General features: G+C 40.1%; 2 protein-coding genes across 2 annotated transcripts; both read right to left on the reverse strand.

Annotated features, from left to right (window-relative positions):
* Positions 1–243: 243 nt before the first annotated feature.
* LOC111266736 (uncharacterized) lies at positions 244–12,051 on the reverse strand. The gene is made up of 10 exons (XM_022844458.1): positions 11,299–12,051; positions 9,219–9,377; positions 8,457–8,764; positions 7,957–8,065; positions 7,305–7,454; positions 5,906–6,001; positions 5,428–5,553; positions 3,970–4,089; positions 3,581–3,694; positions 244–3,382 (listed from the first exon to the last, which is right to left on the reverse strand). Exons 1-10 carry the CDS (start codon positions 11,530–11,532, stop codon positions 2,969–2,971), a joined length of 1,830 nt encoding a protein of 609 aa, XP_022700193.1. The 5' UTR covers positions 11,533–12,051; the 3' UTR covers positions 244–2,968.
* Positions 12,052–13,923: 1,872 nt separating this feature from the next.
* On the reverse strand, positions 13,924–16,993 carry LOC111266735 (muscle LIM protein 1). The gene is made up of 3 exons (XM_022844457.2): positions 16,838–16,993; positions 15,841–16,054; positions 13,924–15,026 (listed from the first exon to the last, which is right to left on the reverse strand). The coding sequence occupies exons 2-3, from the start codon at positions 16,052–16,054 to the stop codon at positions 14,869–14,871; spliced, it is 372 nt and encodes a 123-aa protein (XP_022700192.1). The 5' UTR covers positions 16,838–16,993; the 3' UTR covers positions 13,924–14,868.
* Positions 16,994–19,398: the final 2,405 nt, after the last annotated feature.

Here is a 19,398-nt window from a genome sequence, read left to right on the forward strand (position 1 = left end):
CCAAAGGAAGATCGGAGCATAATATTTAATGATAGTCCTAATCGTTACCTATGATAGTATAGAATAAATTTGCTTAAAGAACGTAAAGGCTTTAAAAGTTTTATGTCTGGTAGGATAGGTATCGCTGTAGACCGCAGAGTTGCCCTGGACCTAGATTTCAAACCTAGATTGTTTTACTGATGGTCTGATGACTCAAACGCACTGTTATGGATCATCCAGCGTGACTTGATTTCACAACAGGCATTACATAATTCACAAGCCGAACTTCCAACAAGTCTTTATTATAATAAAATGCATTAGCTAATAAATACATTCTCATTGTTTAAGGTAACTTAATTCATTTACTAAATTTTATTTATGGTTCTTAAATCTTGTAGGCTTTTGATGAATTTGATGGTTTAGACCAGTGCCTAAAAGCAGGACATCTCCTATAGACAATACTTATTTATGGTACCTTATTTTGTTTGCATTATTTAGTCGTCGTGATATCCGTTTAACTGATTAATCGACGACTGGTTGCAAACCGAATTTCCTAGGGTTATGCGTTGAGCCAACAAAACGGCAGCCATAATAGTAGTAATAATAATAATGACCGACGTAAATATTTATAGAGTGATATTGTTGTACATTCCGTCATCTGTGGCTAATCTAACGTTTTTGTCTAAAATGAAAGCTGAAGATGAACTCCATGCACGTTCAGGGTGTTTTTTTTTTCCTAAACATATTTGTCATAGTGAAATACACGGATTCACTTATTCACACAGTTGCAATGGTTACAAATAATAATCATCATCATCATCATCATCGTCATCATCATCATCATCATCATCATCATCATCATCATCACCACTTGTGTGATAGCTGCAATATAACAGTTTGTTTTTCCTTTTTTTTCCTATTAATATACTGACACGCACCGTTTCGGCATCTATAGTGGTAACTATGTCACTATTGGCGTGGCAACTTTCTCTGACGTGCAAATCAGTTCTCAATTCCAATTCTTTCTTGTTTAATTTTCAACTAAGTTATCATGTTGCGGTCGTATTTTACCAGTTATTTGTTATAGCTGATATCTCTAATTTTCTTGATATGATAATAACGAAATTATGAAATATTTGATCTCTTAATTCTTTACAGGTAAAGATAACTAAGTATTCTGGAATTTCGATTTCGTAGTTACGCCATGCTTAGGATGGAGGCGAAACTCTTAACAATAACCTCATACCGGTTCGGATCCTGAGTCAACATGACCAATTGCTGTACAGATCCGAAGAAACTAAAATCTGATCTTACTGGGCCGATGTTCAAGGAAAATTTTCTTAAATCTAGCTGTTCATATTACTTATAAGAACACGAAATAAATAAGTGGCTTGGTGCAGAAAAAAGCGGTGAATAGTTGTATTGACTCAGATCCTTTTACAAAGCATTGAAAACGATCAACGAAATATTTCATCAATAGTCTTATCGTCGATTGATTTCTCTGCTCGTACTGCAAAATCCACTGCAAAAAAGAGCCAATTTTACGGCTTCGTTATGCTTAGTCCTTTTTTGCTACGGCACTTGCTAGAGCGTATAGTCCACTCTGGCATTGGACAACGAAAGGCCTCGTACAAGATTGTGTTCAGGATCTAATCTAGGTCCTCTTTTCGATTCCGTGAAGCCCACAATTTCTATCCTCACTATATTCCAAAAAAAAATTCTATCGTTACGAAAACTTTGTGCAGTGCCGATAATAACCGAAAACGTCTGAGTAATAATATTGATATATTATATAATGGTAAAATATGGCAACTTTCAGATGATTGCAGCTCAAAATTCAAGCAGACCCCATGAGATAGCCATCGTTCACTGAATGCACAAGATGAAGTCAGTCACATTTTTCACCGCCAGTCCTATCTGGGTTATCTATTCTAGTAATGTCATCCCATTGTTTGTTATCATTTATTCCACCTGTCTAAAACGGGCTGTTGCACATCATTGAGCCATTGTTATTGATGGGTGAAGATCGTGTTGACCACTTTCTTAACCGGATTCGATGAGTCAGTCAAGTAGCAGAGTCAGACGACCTAACGGGAGATTGCGTAGGCACAACCCGACTAACATTGATCTCGTTATCCCATCAACATCTCTCTCTTTCTCGTTCTCTCTCAGCGCGACGGTCCGTCCAATAAATCTACATCTATACCTAGAGATATATCAACCGATCAGAGAGAGAGCATCGCTGTGTAAACACGGTTGGTGTATTAGATTTGCATATGGTAGCGGGTTCAAATAATGCTACAAATTAATTCGTCAGTCATATCAGAGTCGCCTCCTTAGTCTACGTTTTATCCCGTAGCATGAAGGCAAACGTTCACGCCTGTCTTGTAATGAAGTGTACAGTGCAGGATAGAAAGCATACATACAACCCGTCTATGCTTGTTTCAGGAGTTTCTCCTTTTTAATGGACTTCGTTTCGACATAGATCCAATATATCGAATTCAACGGACCAGTACTAAAGTTAGACGAATTTTCAGTACATTAGTTTAGTTTAATTTCTCTTTTTAACAAAGGTCAACATTTTGGGCACTCAGATATCAAACATTGTCACCTCATCTTTCGACCTGTATCATGAAGATGTCACGTCAGCTGACAGACGACTAGTTTATCCGCAATTTTCCAAATAGTCGTCCTTGAAAACATTAAGACATAGTTGTTCTTCTCTAAGAATACGCGTTGGTATGCCCGAAATAACTCTAGAAGCGTACACTTTCTTTTCTTGGCTTTACCATCTCTTTGAGACTTCATTAGCAGAGTTGTAACTGTAAACCATTTGTTGCTTTATAGAAGATGCCATCACCAACCTCAAGTCAACATCTTCACACATATTCATGGCATTATTATAGGCGAATATATATGCCTAGCATAATTTTCATCCTTTACGCATTAGCTTAAAGGACCCCTACGCCAACCGGCCGCTCTAACACGACTAACAGGATAGGAAACTTTGGTTGTTAACCCATTCGCCGGCTTGGCTATCAGCGTTTATCGAATGATTTACTTGGCCAAGTGGCTGCTGTTGGACTGACTGAAGCATTTGGCCTCCACCAGCGGGCACCTGGCGATGATCCTGGGCAGATAGGGTATCCGCATGGCTTGTCAGGCCTGAGCCAGCAGCAGGCTTTACCAACCGTTCGAGTGTATCCCTCTCGGCAACGGCCTGATGTGCGCTCTGCAACAGACTCTGCATGAGGGCATGAAGCTCGCTATCCTCACTTTGCAAATCTTTTATGTGTTGGACTAACGACTGCTTCTGACGTACGGCCTTCCGATAGCCCTGATTAAGTTGGTCTCTCTCGGCACGCAGTGACGCGACCTCTTCCTCGAGTTGCGACACACTTGCCTGTCGCAAAATACATATCAGAACAAGTGAAGAGCGGCAGTCAACGAGAGTTTAAGTAAATATAGATCAAGAAATGCATATCGTACCTTCTAATTAAGTCAATTTTATTGAACGATAAGAGAGCAGCATACATGAACTCTCTGCATGATATCACCCTTCATTTTAGAAAGATTTTCTTTCATTTATTTGATTTGTTACCTTCATGTTCACTTTATCCCGTTCAGCAGCCTCCACTCGAAGCAATAGAGCTTCCTTGTCGTTTTGATACTTATTTTTAAGTTCTTCCAGAAGTCTCTTTACTTCAAGCATGGCCTAAAAATAAAAAAGATATTGTAACAAAACGTCAGTGTCTACAAAGTCGCTACGCTCGCGTATGTCCTGATTGAGCCTATATAGGATATGCTTTGAAGAAAGAATTAACGTATTCAAATAGTCAACACTTGATATGATTATGAATGTTCCTTGTAACCTACCAATATTGTACTGCATTTTAGGTATTTTTTGACGTGTCCCTTCACTGCTCGAGATATTTTGACCGCAGATTCAAAGCTAAGCAAAATCATAAATCATCAGACAAAAGATCCTACCTGTGAATGGTATTGAAATGATACTGAGTTTTGAGATGAAATCATGAGACAATCATGCTCCTCTTGAAGTTTTGCTAACGAACACTCGAGGTCGTTACGTTCCCCATCGAGAATCGCCACCTGAATAAGCCACATTGTAGCCAAATTTAGATCGTAAATTTTGCATATAATGAACTTTTTGCTCTATGCGGCAATTGTTGTTATAGTATTTCATGTTAGTATATGATATTTTCTTTCACAGTCTATACAATTTAAAGACTACAACAGGTGTTGCTTTTCAAGAAAGAAAAAAAAGAGGTTTAAACTATTTCTGTCCAGGTCAACGGCAGCTAAGGTAGGCCCATAATACAAATGGATGCGAAAATTCATCCTTGCCTCTCAGAAAGAGCTTAGGTTTGTCGGTTGAAATTGCTCCTTATGACTTCGATTTAAAGCTTTTAATAAGTAAGCACCGGTCATGAATACCGAGCCTCACTTCTGGGCATTTGCATTTGCATAGTAGTGTCTCTGCTTAATTTGCAGCTTCCTCTGAATCGGTACTTGTTTCAATATTAATTCCCTTTTTTATTCAGTGCAAGATGGGAGGCTGTATTTCCTCCTTGTGTCCTGCTTGCTCCTATTTGTTTCTACGCTACGCATTTACAGATTACTGCCGAGCTCACGTCACCTTGAAGAACTCAGCCACCATATTTTTCCTTCGACTTTTTCGTTTTAAAGGACGTGCAGTGCTCCAACGTGTGAAACATGTCGTAGCCCATTCCAGCGCTGCACATAGGGCTCGTGTCATCAGGCAGCTTTTCCTCAAGAAGGACGCACTTTGCACCAGTGGTCAGTGAAAGTTTCGGTAAGCTAGCAGGCCATTTCCTCAAGTTCTACTCTTTGATTCCTAGTATCAACGAAATTCAGATAGCAATCCTTATCATGCTTACCTACTGCAGCCTTTCGAGGGTATCATCCTTAGCCTCCTCTCGGATAAGCGTCTGAAGAATTATACAATTCTTTACGCTCCCCAACCATGATGCACCATGGTTACACCATACACACTACCCTGGCGGCTAGGGTAATTCGATGTAGTCTACTTATGTATATTCCGGTTACCGGTGTGCGATTTTTCATAACCTTTATTTCTCGTCGCCTAGAGCCCCGATTTTGGATTATATATCGCATTGATGGCCTATTTGAAATATTGTAAAAGTTATTCAGCAGAGAACTAGGCTGATAATATCCTTACGGAAATTTTTACCAACCACTACTTATAAAGGTTAACAACGATGCCATTCCCGATTAACCCTTTATGACTCTGGTGAAACGAAATTACCTAATTAAGGCTCCGTAACCTTAAACATTGACGTTAAAAGCTTACTACCCTTACAGTTAAATGGCAGCGGTGCTTTTGAAATAGCTTTCTGAAGAAGATATTCTGAGCTATCGTTAAAATGTTTCCATGGAAAAACTAACCTGCGAGCTGAGTTGGTCCACGTCGAGTTTGTACTGACGCTGCGCTTCTTTAAGTTGTTCCTGCGCTTCGCGGTGCTCTCGTTCGAAGCATCGTAACCGCGCATTCTCCTGACTAACTTTATCTACCTTTAATCCAAACAGTTCGAAATGAATTGTCGTATTTAGTTAGTGTATGACAAGTACTACGTATACTAAACCGTTCGGTTTCGATACTGCCAGACTTATATTAGCGACAATCCTTGCAAGTACACCCCTAACATAGTTTATCATTTCTTAGTTAAGCGATAGATCAGCTTCCGAATTAAAAGAAGTGTTGTTAGAGCAATATTAATATTCATCTGTAACGACATATCTCTTAGGGCAGTGGTTAGGAAGGATAGTAATCACGTGCTAATTAGAAGCATCAATCATTTTAATTGGCTCTTAGCCGTAGAAATTGTCGACCTTCATTGATGTACTTTTTTTTTTTTTTTTTTACCTTTCCCTGAAGTTCTTCTACTATAGCTGAAATTCCGTCGAATTGCTCGAGTTTCATTGCCAGTGCTTTCATCCGTTCTCGATAGGCCAAAATTTCCTAAAATTTAAAATTAAATGAGTAAATCGTAAAGGCCTGTTTGCTACGCTGCTGCATCAGTATGCTAGAGTAATCAAAACCTCCGAACTTATAATTAGGGAAAAACATACAGCAATATTTAACGTAGATAAAATAACTAAATGGTCACTGTACTGAAATACATCGGTTTTAAATGTCAGATGCATTACCTAACATCACCTAAGTAGAAATAAAAATAGTTTTGCCTTTGACTCCTATACAGAGTTTCGAACTTCATGCAGGTTCTAAGGCTTTGGAAGACAAAAAATACATTTTCCGCGGATTATTATTTTTTTTTATACACGCCGAAAATTTCGTAGTTAACAATATTGCTGATATCGCGCCGGGACTAATTTCGATTTCCGGTATCACTTCATTCACCGTTCAGCTAACTCAAAACGCCCGAATTGTGCCGAGGTCTTATATTATTATGGCAGTTCGTAAGGCCCAATAATACAAACTGTAATCATGATTAAAAAATGAGGCACTAACGCTTTTTCAATTAGTGTAAATATGTTTCAGTCACCAAAAGATACCATTTCAACAAAGTGTGAAATACGACTTGCTTCAATGTCCTGAATTTACCAGATGACGTCGTTTGTGCATTATTATTCCTAGAAGCTGTTTGTCAAGGAGTTGGCATCTATGTAATTTGATGGGGCTTGTCTCAAAAAGAGAAGTGGTGGTGGCCGCTTACATCCTTAAGTTAATTCATTTCCCTCGTATCAACATCGTACAAAAAAAATACATAGTTTGTTTTACGCGCGAGGGGATATCGCCTGTAGAGTCGTACAACTACATAGAGGCAAGCTCTCTTGGACCTTCCCTTCGGGTTCGAGTCTGTTTTCAGCCGAAGCAACAACAGTAGTTCGACTATCGATCGAGTCGATATCTAATTGATGTGTACAGGCAGAAGCGACACTCGGTTGACGTCAAACATGTGTACGATACTTCAAAAACCGGATTTATTTTCGAACAGAAATACGGATAGACATCAGCAACGGTAACCAATATATTAGACATTACAATAGTCAGTTCAATACATATCGTGCCTCTCTAAGTTTCAAGTTTTACGTCCGACATAGCCGTAAGACGTTTCGTTACATGGCTGGCTCCCAGCGCAAAACAAAGCGTGTCTATACCCGGAATCGAACCTACACCACAAGATTAGAAGGCAGATACGTCACCCACTAATCTATCAACGGGGCAATATACAATGCATCTACATTTCCTAAACTGGTGTTTATTTTGAACGTGCATCGTGCCTGCATGCATTCAGTTGTACCTGCTTCAGTGCATAGTTTTCCTGTTGGAGATCTCGCGTGTCCGACGAGGAGGTACCAGAACCGGACGAATCCTTATTTGGTGAAGGGGGCACGTTCTCGCGGCTTTTGTAGATTTTCAACGCAGCTCCCCCGTTCGATTTGGGGAACACCTTTACACATGACGAAAACCGTAAATAACATGGCTATAGTTCCAAAATGAAAGTGATATTCGTGAACCGTTTGAATTTTTTAATTTTCCGCGGCTAAAGTTATGACCGCTAATATCCAGGCGAACGACCTTAAATTTTAAGAAATTCAAATGCATTTCGACAACCGAAAAAAAAGTGTAACTGAATGTTGCACCGCTATAAAATAGCGCCATGCTAAAATGTGAGAGAACGATTTATAACATTTCGTATTTTGTAATATAATTTGACGCGAAATGATTCGATACCCTAAAATCCTAAAATTATTTTCTTCACAACAATACTTCGAAACATTAAAAAAAAAATTATAGCCGTTTTAACTAACCAAACTATTAACTAACCAAACACTTCCACAAACGACCTGTTCCTGAATTTCGGAAAATAATAAATCATAGCGAAAAAAACGTATAGGTTATGTAAATCTGCATGCAACTCCGAAGTGACACGTTAGCTTCTGGTTTATTACCTTAGTAGGTTTTGTATAAAGAACCTCCATCTGTTTAGGAGGGACCGGTGGTGGGCACTCGTCTGGACATTCGTATACCCGCTCAGAAACATCACCAATCGTCGTATACCTTTGTCGCAATAGGCAACATCAATAACGTTAAAACTGACGCCACTTCAGTAAATGCATTCACAGCATTTTCCGACTGTAGGAGATGAACATGCAAATATTCTGGTACCGCTAAATAATCCGATATTATCTAATTGGCTTAAGTAAATACTTGTATAATTTATCCAGTCGATTTCGTATTATTAAAAAATAGTAATCGTATTATTGTTATTAAACTTGTTTCCTTCGATATAGATCCCAGGGGGATAAGCGGGCTTTGAAAAGCCTATGAGCACGTATATATCATTTATGTTTTATAGATAGTAGCTGTTTATGGAATAAAGCATTGGTACTTTGTTATTTCAAACACAAAAAGCACGTACTGCGTGTGAGGAAACTGAATTTCTACTTACAGGGAATCCTGACCCATCGGGTTTGCGACGATGTGAACGGGGGGACCAGATAAACACATACCGCCGCCGTTACCATTCGCATGGATGAGACCTGGTAGTGGTCCGTTTTGTGGTAAAATTCCACCTTGTTGCGCATTTGTAATGCTGCCTGTCGATTGACTTTGCAGATGCTGCAGGTGCGGAGCGGTTACCTGCATCTGACCCAGCTGGTTCAAATGGGCCATTGAAATCATCTCAAATGGGTCAAGAGTGATTATACTTTCATAAACGGCTTCACCGCTTGCACTGCCAGCACTACGACGGCCCTTCTAGAAAAACAAAGGGGACATAGAAAAAGCAATGACTATTATATGTTTGAAAACCATCCCTTATACGTTGGCCAAGGCAAATCCTTTACTCAATTGAGAAAAATCAAGGTTTAGTGACCCGAACGTTTTGATGCAAAGTAAATGAATGGGTTTGAATATACGCCACTTCGAAATACTATTGCCATGTTTTCGCCCCTAATTGCATGCGAAGCAAAGAGAGATAAGGAAAGCTCGCGAATACTTCGATGCATTTGTAAAGAAGCGAACACATAAGTTGGCCGTCATTAAACGACCCCATAATCACCAATATATAACCTCATACAAATGTGCTATGGGAAACGTTGCCATAAAAGTTATTATAATCGGCCTTTCATAAGAAAATACGCAAGATGTGCTTCTCGATGCTTGAGGAGCTATGAGTAACAATCGATACATATGAAAAAAGATACGCTACCTTGTCAACACTTAGATCGTTCTCGTTATGGCGGTTCTCACGGGCCGGCTTCGAAACTCGCGAGTAGATTGATTCTTTGGCGAGCTGCTTCTCGCTGAGCGGATATCCGATGTTACCCTCAATGATGTTTGCCGACTCTTGCGATTGAAGGAAGACACCCTAAAAATAACACGCGTGTCTCGTCACAGTTAATGATTAATAAATTACATTTTTGTACGCGTACATAATACATAATTTAGAGATTTCTAGCTAGAATTTTTCTCGGATCCATTTTTAACAATATTCTGTTCGATTCAAATGTACCATTATTAGAGGGCAGATATGATTTATTACATTATAAAATCACAGACAATAATTCGTGGTTATCGTTTAGTTACTGCCAGTGCTCTAATAGACGCGATAGGAAGGTCATAGATAGCGCTCCTAAGAACGTTCCCTATCAAGCTGTCCCCTCATAAAATAAAGTTGTTCATTTTTATGAGGATGATTATTATCAGTATTATTATTATTATGACACGGAGAAACAAAAAAAAAATAGTTCCTTTTCATTCTTGTGACCATTTCAAAGATACTATATTAAAACATTTCGAATCCTCACTTTATTTTAAATGGTACGCAGTAACTCAGGTTAGACATTATGATGTTTGATATTACTAGATATAAGGAAAATTCGTATACAACTGTATAGTATACGATTTGTGCTGTATGAAATCTCTAGTTCTTTTCCCGTCAGCAAAAGGCCCTAGAGGCGTTTCGATTTTGAGCCTATTAAGCGCTGGCGTTAGTTTTCGCTTATTTGACTAACAGAGTAACAAAGCACCAATATTTCATGCATATATTAGTGTTGCTATTTTTATCTTAATTTTAACCGTTGCTTAATAAATAACTGGTCGAATAGAAAATAAGCGACAAAAAGATACTAATAATGTAAGTACGAAAAGCAGATAATTCCAATGTCTCCCTACCCGGATACTCGTGTGCCTAAAAACAATTTATCCTATTATTTCTAAGAGTTTTCTCGAGTATTGACCTTCATCACGTATGTTTACTGATTTGATGTGAGTTTTAATAAAATCGCAGTGAAGGAATTGTTTCGTGCTTCAAATTCAGCATCGTCATGCGTCATTCCTACTATGGCTATATAACGTTACCGAAAAACAGAATTTTTCTTGGGTATGGATACTTAGCATGTCATCGACTGTGCCTTTGTTGCCCCCTCACGGTTAAATAGTTGTTGCCCTTTAAAATAAAACAAAATCAATGCGTCCAATTGGTTTTGTATGGAATCTTAATTCTGCAGTTGATTTGGAACGGAAGCTGACTGCCAGTCTAGGCAATACGATGACCGTAAACAGAATCTATGATACACTAATGTGACAACGAATAGCTCGCATTTTCGAAGAAGAAGGTTTGCCTACCACTAGGAAGACGATGACGCCAATAGATTTCCTCTGCTTAGGACTTGTAGAGACAGACACTTCATGGATTGCCTTTGACAAAGCGGCTGTCGTTGCATAGGGTTTGTAAGATGTTCATATTTGACCTTTTTATATAGTGGGATAAGATCATCTAAGGGAGTGTCCAATATGTTATACATAGAAAAAAAATGCCTTATTAAGAGCTGTCACTGTGGGGTTGATGTTACTGTGTGGAGGACACAATGGAGAGTTATTGCGTCTTTTTATAATAAAAATATTCGATACTCTCTAAATTTACATCGAATTACACCAGGAATTAGAGATTCCGCTGTCCGGGTTATATTTTTGGCAATATTCGGGTATGCAGTACATCTGGTGGATTGCCTTTCTATCCGCATGACGTTTCTAACATATTCCAGATGTCGATACCTTTGATATCTAATAACGGCGACACAAGTACAAGATTATCATAAACAAGACGATTTCCATCGAGTCGAAACGCTGTCTCTACTGCAGTTAAGTGATTATTGACGTCTGTATCAGGAATTGCAGTACCGCCCAGCCCTCAACGCCGTTGTGCCCCCAGTGTAACGTGTGTGTGTGTGTGTGTGTGTGTGTGTGTGTGTCTGTGTGTGTGTGTTTCGCATTGTCACAGTAGGCACCTTCAGTTCGGCCAATCGCGAAGTCTGCAAGCCGCCGCAGGTTTTACCCCAATCGATCGTCTTAACGTTCTCCCCGTAGGCCTGCTGCTGTTGCTGATGTTTCTGCAATTGTGGTTCGACAGTCTGGAGCTGACTGCAATCGGGTTGCGAGGTGCGGGAGTCCCTGCGCAGCGCGGGCAATTTGCCTGACAGACTCGAAAGGCTCCAGCACCAAAGCAATGCATTCTCAGGCATGTCCTCGCCCACCGCCACTGTACTCCGTCATCGGCGCCTCCGTAACAACTACAACCACAATCGACCGTTGATTCGATTTTATCCAGCCGTTGTTTTTTCGTTATTGAACCTTGACTATATTAGCGCACAATAAAACTACACCTTGCACTTTACTGTAGCCAGCGTCGTCTCGAGTCCGTTTCAGCTGATAACCGTTAGCTTGCACTATTTTTATTCTGATTTCGCACACTCATCGGCGGGATACACGCGCATTCGCTTTCACCACAATCCCCTCTTCTCTGTCGACCTGTTCGAAGTATTTATACAAACACACGTCGACACCGACGGCTCACGTTCCGATAACTGAAAGGCGCGTTGATCCGCCAGCTTGCGTCGATTGTTCGGACAAGACACGGAAAACACGCTCGTGAGGAACTAGTGCTTGGGTGAGGCACTGTCCGCTCTCTACAGCAGCTCTATAGAGGTCTCCGTGCTGTTGCTTGCCACTGCATTGACCGACTCATGGTTGAAACGCTGAGCTTGGCACCTGGATTGCGAGCAGAAAGCGACAGCCATCAGGGGGGGAGGGGGTTGTCTGCTTCTCCCAGCTGCAGTCAGTAAATGTTGTCGAGAGTGGACGAGAGCTCGGCAAACAGGAGTGCGCATGCGCCCTCTACAACGACACTCGTTCAACAGCGCGGTCTGCCTGCGCGACCAAGACAGAGAGAGGAGCTATCCAACAAAAATAATCTATCTAATAGAAGCAATAAAAGCTCCCCTCAAACGCAACCCGAAGAATCATTGTATTCAAGCTGAAAAATCATAGTATATTGAATATACCATAATAACAAAACAAGTTCTTTGAATTTGCGAATTCGTTATACAGAAGAATTATTGTGGCGGAAGAAGGCCACAATAAACTTACTTATCGATATTAAACAACGTGAAACGAAAAGGATGACACATTTCTTTGAAATTAACTAGGTTGACTTTATTAGACTTTCGAGTCGAGGCTTGAAGAGAAACACACATGAAAAGAATTGATTTTGGCCAAGTTTACGAAAAGTTTATCGGAAAGAGAATTAAGCAGAGGAATTAATTACTAATAGTTGAATTATGTACCGTAAGAATCTGCGGTAACCCTGCTCTACCGATAAAGTACGGTATCTATTTGAGAAGTAGAAATATATATTTTATCGTTTTTAAAATATTCACGTGTTGAGATAACCCTGCAGCTTCGACACACGTGTGCGTTAGGGGGGCCTGGAAGACCGATGTTAGCGTCACAGTATGCACGTACATACGTTCTGTTGACCGAATTGTAGATCGGAGGGACTATAAAGTAACGGATAATTTCAACGATTCTCTCCTTCTTGATACGCGGGGCATAATTCACCGTAATGATTAATATCTGTTACAATACAGGGCGGTGCGAATGAAGAAACGTGTACGTAAAACTTGATCTTAGCATCTCACGCACCCCAGGCAGGCACGTTAAGACGACAGCAGCACCCTCAATGGACCCGATTCCGCATGTTGCCAGGTAATATTTTCGTTGAAATTGTGTATTCCAGTAAAGTTCTGTATTTGGTCAAAACGGACGTTCTACTTTACCGTGAGATAACGAGAGGTGTACCAGTTTAGGCTTTTACGATCCTGAAGCAGTTTTCAGCAGCAGTAGCTATCTGTAACCATGCTTCGAGATAAACGAAATGTTCACAGTTGCTATACATCTGAAAGCGATCCTCTTTTCTTACAAAGATATTCATCGATCGCGCGAGGCGACATGTGGTAGTAACTATATCTGTTAAAGGCTCCAATAGTTTGCGCCTATAATTTACCGAATCTCCACTGTTAGCAATAGCGTGACAGAAAATGAATGCCTTAATACAGTGGCCTCGACTAGAGCATTTTTGGATATCCTAAAACAGGCTATACCAATCTCCTATACATAAACTAAGTGTCACATACGGATTACATGGTGCTGTTGAGCAGGGAGGCTTTTTTTCAGTCGCAAAGGGTTCGAACCAGGTTGTGAAAGTTAGGGATTTTTGAAAATTTCGGAATATAAATGCACGATATGTAACTTTTCCCATTTAATTTTCTAACACTATAGCAGGAGGAAGAAGCGATAATTTCGAGTAAAAATAAATATTGCTACGATAGGCTAAACAATTCTAGCTAACGTTAAATAGAATGTCTTTTTTTTTTTGTTAATAAGATAAGACTCGTAATTTTCACATAAAACTATAGCTTGATAGATTATTAGCGCTGGCGCTGATACTGTATTAGTTTAGGTTGAGCCTGAGGCCTTCTGCAGTAAACATCTTGTGCGCGATAAGGCTGAGGACAAATATGCGTCATTTACTATACGATAGGGCAAGTAGGACATCATCGAAAACACTCGTCCGATATTGCATCTTGTCAATTTCATATGTATTGATCGCTTTGTATATTTTACAATAAATAGACTCCATCATCACTCGCATTTGTCGCTTGCATCACACACTTGTATGTGTGTATTGCGTTATTAACACAAATGAAAAAAAAAATAGCTCGTATTAATGGTAATATGATTTCATCTGAATATCAATTCGGTACTCGGTAGCATTTCTCCTACATGCTCACTGCACGATGGATACGCCGATCAAAAGAGGCTGATATTTGCGGAACCTCTTTTGCAACTGATGGCAGGTACGGTGCGTATATTTGTAACAACCTCTAATAATCTATGGTGTAGTATATTATTACATGGCGGAATTATAACAGAACTAATAGTACTATATCACCTTGCGCGTTTCTATCTTAGTATACATTTCAATAGAAGGAAAGTTGACATTGTGCCTTAACGACCGATTTCTTCATCTATATATTGTAATGACATAGAGAAGACATATTGGGTCAAAGGCAGTACTGCCAATTCCTATCAGCGTTCGATCTTACTCGCAGAGACCCTACTTTGTTGAGATATGGCCCAATTAACTATGAATCATCGAATATTTCAACTGATAACTGTCTTTGCCGCGCCCTGTATCATTGGTTTAGCTGCACATAAATTAAAGCAACTATCCCCTTTTCTGCGTATTTTTCGTCTTGAAAAAACCTCGGATAGAGGAACTCGATCGGACCGGAAAACAAGTCTGCTGGGTATATCTGCATCCCCTAGCTGTGTAATGGATGCACCGAATGGCTGGGAGGGATAAACAGAAGAATAAAATGAGATAATTAAGGAAAAGCCCCGTTATTCTATCATCTTGTTTGTTTTGTATCTATCTGTCGGACGCCCTTCTCTCTCGGATTCGCTCACTCTGCGGGTAAGTTTATCATCGCGATCGTTATTTAGTCGGGAGTGCCGGTCTAGTTATTACTGGGGTGGAAGGCCCGAGTTGGCCTCTGCCACCCGCCAGCCTGGCCATAGTACGGGTCGAGGGGTTTGTTGCGTGCAGACTCAGTATTGCCGAACACCTCGCCCTTATCCATCGACAGGCAGCCCGCGCCTCCACCGAAACCGACTCCTGAAAATTTCAAAATGACCCAAGATATTGGGGATAGTAAACGATCTTTGAAATACACCACACAATTAGAGTTTTACGTTTTTTAGTATTTTACGATTGAACGATAATAATACCGGAAAGCGAAACTCTACCTAGGTTACCTTCTAGAGGAAGGTGTAGGAAACGAGCGATCTAGACATACAGAGATACGATACATTGATGAACAAAAACAATGAAGTTTTAATGTAGCGTTACAAAGCTATTACATTAGGAAAACCTATTGGTAGTTGTTTCCACAAATGGACGCGTATAGGTTTGCAGAGGATCGAATGCTGAAATTGCTTGTAAAGTAATTGTTGGAAAATAGAGTAAAATGCGTTTATATAATTCTGTATTAAAATAACTGTTACCTAAGTTGCCTTTTCATGTGTCGAATTAAATAACTATGAGCTTTTTCTTTTGACGTAACAAAGCTAGTCTTAATTGATAAGTAGACGCTGGTAAAAATTAGGTTTCCATTAATGTGAACTATTCAAAGAGGACTCCTCAATTGCACAATGAATATTATGTCCTAAAAATCTACTAGTTGCTAATATGGACCACCTTAGTTCATGTTCATGCATCATTTGAAGGCTTCCTTCAAAAGGAGCGTAGTCACAGAGCGCCAGAAAAATTATTTTCAACTCGCTACTGAATACTTCCTCAGTATAAATTCCGGGAATTTGGTCCGGACCAGGAAACTGGTCCGAAAAAAAATATTTGAACATGTTTCAACTGCATATATCTTGCGTATTGATATTATATCATTGTAAAAGCGTGTAGTTTAGAGACTAACCTTTAGGACCAAATTTTCGTCCGTAACATTGCCTGCAGTAGACTTCTCCTTCGTGCTCAGTGGAACAGGTCGAGTCGAGTCGCTTCAGGCAGAGGCCGCAATAGAAGCAGATTTTATGCCATTTTTGGCCGCCAGCGAGAATCTCCTCGGCGTGGTAAACCACTTTGGCGCACTTCGGGCACCTGGACTGCTCCATTGTGGGATGGAAAGGCATCTACGACAATACGACAGAGCTCTTATGATCTAAGTGTTAGGAAACGGAGACTTCGCACTGTCAAAAGCGCGTACGATTTTGAGCGATCTGTTTCATTGAAGACGTACATCCATTTATCGTATCATCACATTATTGTCAGTTTTCCAATTGTTAAATTTTGTCTACCAATGTACAGCATCCACCTCTCTATAAAATGGCTTAAGGCACAAACGAAATGTCTAAATAAAATCAGCCACTGGTACAGGTTATTCGCGTATAAGTAAGGACATCTGAATGGCCTAAAGAGGCTATGAGACGCAATAGCTGATAGTGGAAAACGCTAAACTACATAACTACCATAGCCAAATATACCCTTTGAACAGCTGTAACCTATTCAAGTGAGAGTGTAACTTGAAAACAAAAGAGAAAGCTTTGATTTGAACAAGTGCGAGAATTATATTCACAATACAGGACTGTCTAGTTCTGTTAATGACTGATTATGGACTACTTTAGAAACGGTCGGCGTTACAAATTCACCAACAGCAGAATACACAGGCACTCGGGTTAAAAGCACTGTCCTGCACGATACTCTTCTATCCACTTGCGTATCTCCTTTGGCGTTTGCAGAGTCATCGCACGAGATAATCCATTTGATGAAGCTAGCCTCGTGCACAACTCACCCTGCCACACTTTGAGCTTATACATCTGGTAGTTTACTATGATGAACGTACAACTAAGCATACCTACTAGATGCGTCTGTTAAAGTAGTAACTCTGCGGAAGCATTGGGATAGAATGCACGTACTTTTTTCTGTCGCTTAGAAGTTTTTGGGATGTTGTTGAGGAGAAATCCGAAAGTAAATAGATGGAAGTGCTGCTGCTAGAGCTGAAGGTTTTCCGCAGTGCGTTACAGCTTTCTACGCGCTCCGCTGCCGAGTGTACGGCCCGGTCGGTAAGTGGCCGACTTTAAAGGGTGCCGGAGAACAAGCCGAGTTCAGGCCGGGTTTCGCCACCACCATCTCCACTCCCACGCGAGCTGTGCCCTCTGCCAGGCCACCGTACGGCCGTGGGAGAGGCACGATGCCTGCCAGGGAGAAAACCGGGGCAAACTTGGAAGAAGCAGCGATGGAAAGGTAAGAAATGTATAGAAAGACTACCAAAATTGCTGCTGGGAGAGAAATAAGAGGTTTACCATGCGAAATGTACATAATACTCGATGGGACCTCGCTATGTGTTGCCATAATGCATATACTGATAGACCGTGGGTGAGTCATATGTTGAACATTCAGAAGACTCGTCAACATCGTATACGATTCGATCCTTTTTTGCCAACCGCACGGAGCCTTTATTCAAACTTATTCGGCAATGTACATTTAATAATCTGATAATAAGATTACGAGCCTGTACATTTTTATTAAGTCCACAAAAGCTCGTCCAGAAAGCAGAAATGATTTTCGTGAACGGGAATTGACTATATGTGTAGTGTCGTCGACACTTCGTTTAGAAGGAAACATTTTCGGGAATATTACGTAAGTCTTTGCCAGCTAGATGGCTGTACAGCTGAAAAAAATATTTAGATTTACTTTTTGGAAGAACAAGACAAACATCGTTCGTTGACGACTGTTCAAAAAGGGGTGTACATAGCCTACTCTAGATTTGTGTGTGTCTAATCTTGCAATCTGGTCTATATCAGCAGTTTCATTTCCTACATTTTGTAGATATTTTGAGTACTTTAATATATAGGTATTTGTGTTATGGCGCGAATTTTTAAATTCGTTAGATACGCCTACAGGCCTAATCAGATACCACAGCATTTGTCCGATAAGATTAGGGAAGCTGCAAGTTTACAGTAGAAAAGGTAGAACATAATATTCATCAGCGCTTAAAAAATGGTCTTAACTCGATTTGCGACTAATTCTGATGTAAACAGCAAACAAGTAAAAAAAAAAATATATATATAATATTTTAAGAAAAAAGCACCAGAAGACATTTTATACATTTATATCCCACTATAACAGTTTATGAAGCATTCGAAATAATGTATTCCACGGTCCAATATTTTCTCCCGTTTGCAGATAAATATTTCTTGCAAGACAATCAGTACACCATTTCGACTGGATCTCGTGTATTTCGTGTATGAAATGGAACGCATTTCTAGTTTAGAGTCTATCTCTGAAGATCGGTCCGACGAATTTGTTCGTCGGACCAATCTTCAGAGATAGACCCATTGGATATTAGCAAAAATGTAACGACTTCATTTTTTGACGATCTTTCACAATAGTAGTCCTTGAACAAGGATATGATCCAAGGATGGGTATAAACTATGCTAATGGTGGGCTGACAATTTCGGATTTTCAATACGACCATAATCTTTGGGATTAAGGAAATAAATGTTTATGTGTTTTTCACCCTTAAAGGTCTGGTAGTTATGATGGAAAAATAGAGATACACGCTTTTCATGAACCATTTTGTGCAAATGCATCGTTTGCTTTGTTCAAACATAAAAACCCAGACACCTCATCGATGATGGTTCTTACAGGTATTATTTCAAAAAATCGCGGTTTTCATCTTCAATTTATTCTGCAGCGCCGGTGTAAAGCGTTTTCCATCCTGCCAACGACGCATATATATCACACAATTTGTGTAAGCAAGCAACGCTGTGAACGTTAAGGAATAAAAAGTGTAGGCATATTTCAGTCAACAACTTGTCAAAAAAACTGCTGAATTTCATTTCACCTTTCAACCATTTTTGTTATCTGCAGAAGCGCCTGTGTAAGTAGCTAGATTCGTTAACGATAATCGACATCTGTTTTATTAACTTACATTGTTTCGTATTTCGAAATTAAACGTTTCACTGCGTTTGGTCTCCTTCGGCCACGCAAGCTCCTGCGAACAAAATGATTTTCATATATTTTCAATGAACGACAACTGTGCAGTTGCATAATAACTATTTTTCATCGGAAGCGCCCTCTCGGTGCGACAACTGAGATCTGACTGAAGTCGAATAGAGGTGAATGAAGCACCTAGTTCAGCTTCGTAAATCTACGTTCATTAGTGATACCGATCAACGTTACTTCTGCGAGAACAATCATCCCGTGGGAGCCCGCTTTGCAGTGTCTGAGCAGAGTTATACAGAGAAAAACGTTCCGTCTGATCTGCTCAGAAAATACCCTCGGTGCGAATATCCTTCACGCTGAGGATGTGGGAGTAAGCGTATAATGACGCCGTCGGCATCCGCTCTTGGTCGATTGCGAAAGAAGTACCTTTGACGATTGACTTTACCTTGACCCGCCAGATTGCCTCTACCTAGGCTCTAAGAAGACCGGCTGGCATCACACGTGACACACGGCCCTGTTCAGAGCGTTA

The sequence above is a fragment of the Varroa jacobsoni genome, unplaced genomic scaffold (genome assembly GCF_002532875.2).
Source record: "Varroa jacobsoni isolate VJ856 unplaced genomic scaffold, vjacob_1.0 scaffold_1111, whole genome shotgun sequence".
Classification (NCBI taxonomy): domain Eukaryota; kingdom Metazoa; phylum Arthropoda; class Arachnida; order Mesostigmata; family Varroidae; genus Varroa; species Varroa jacobsoni.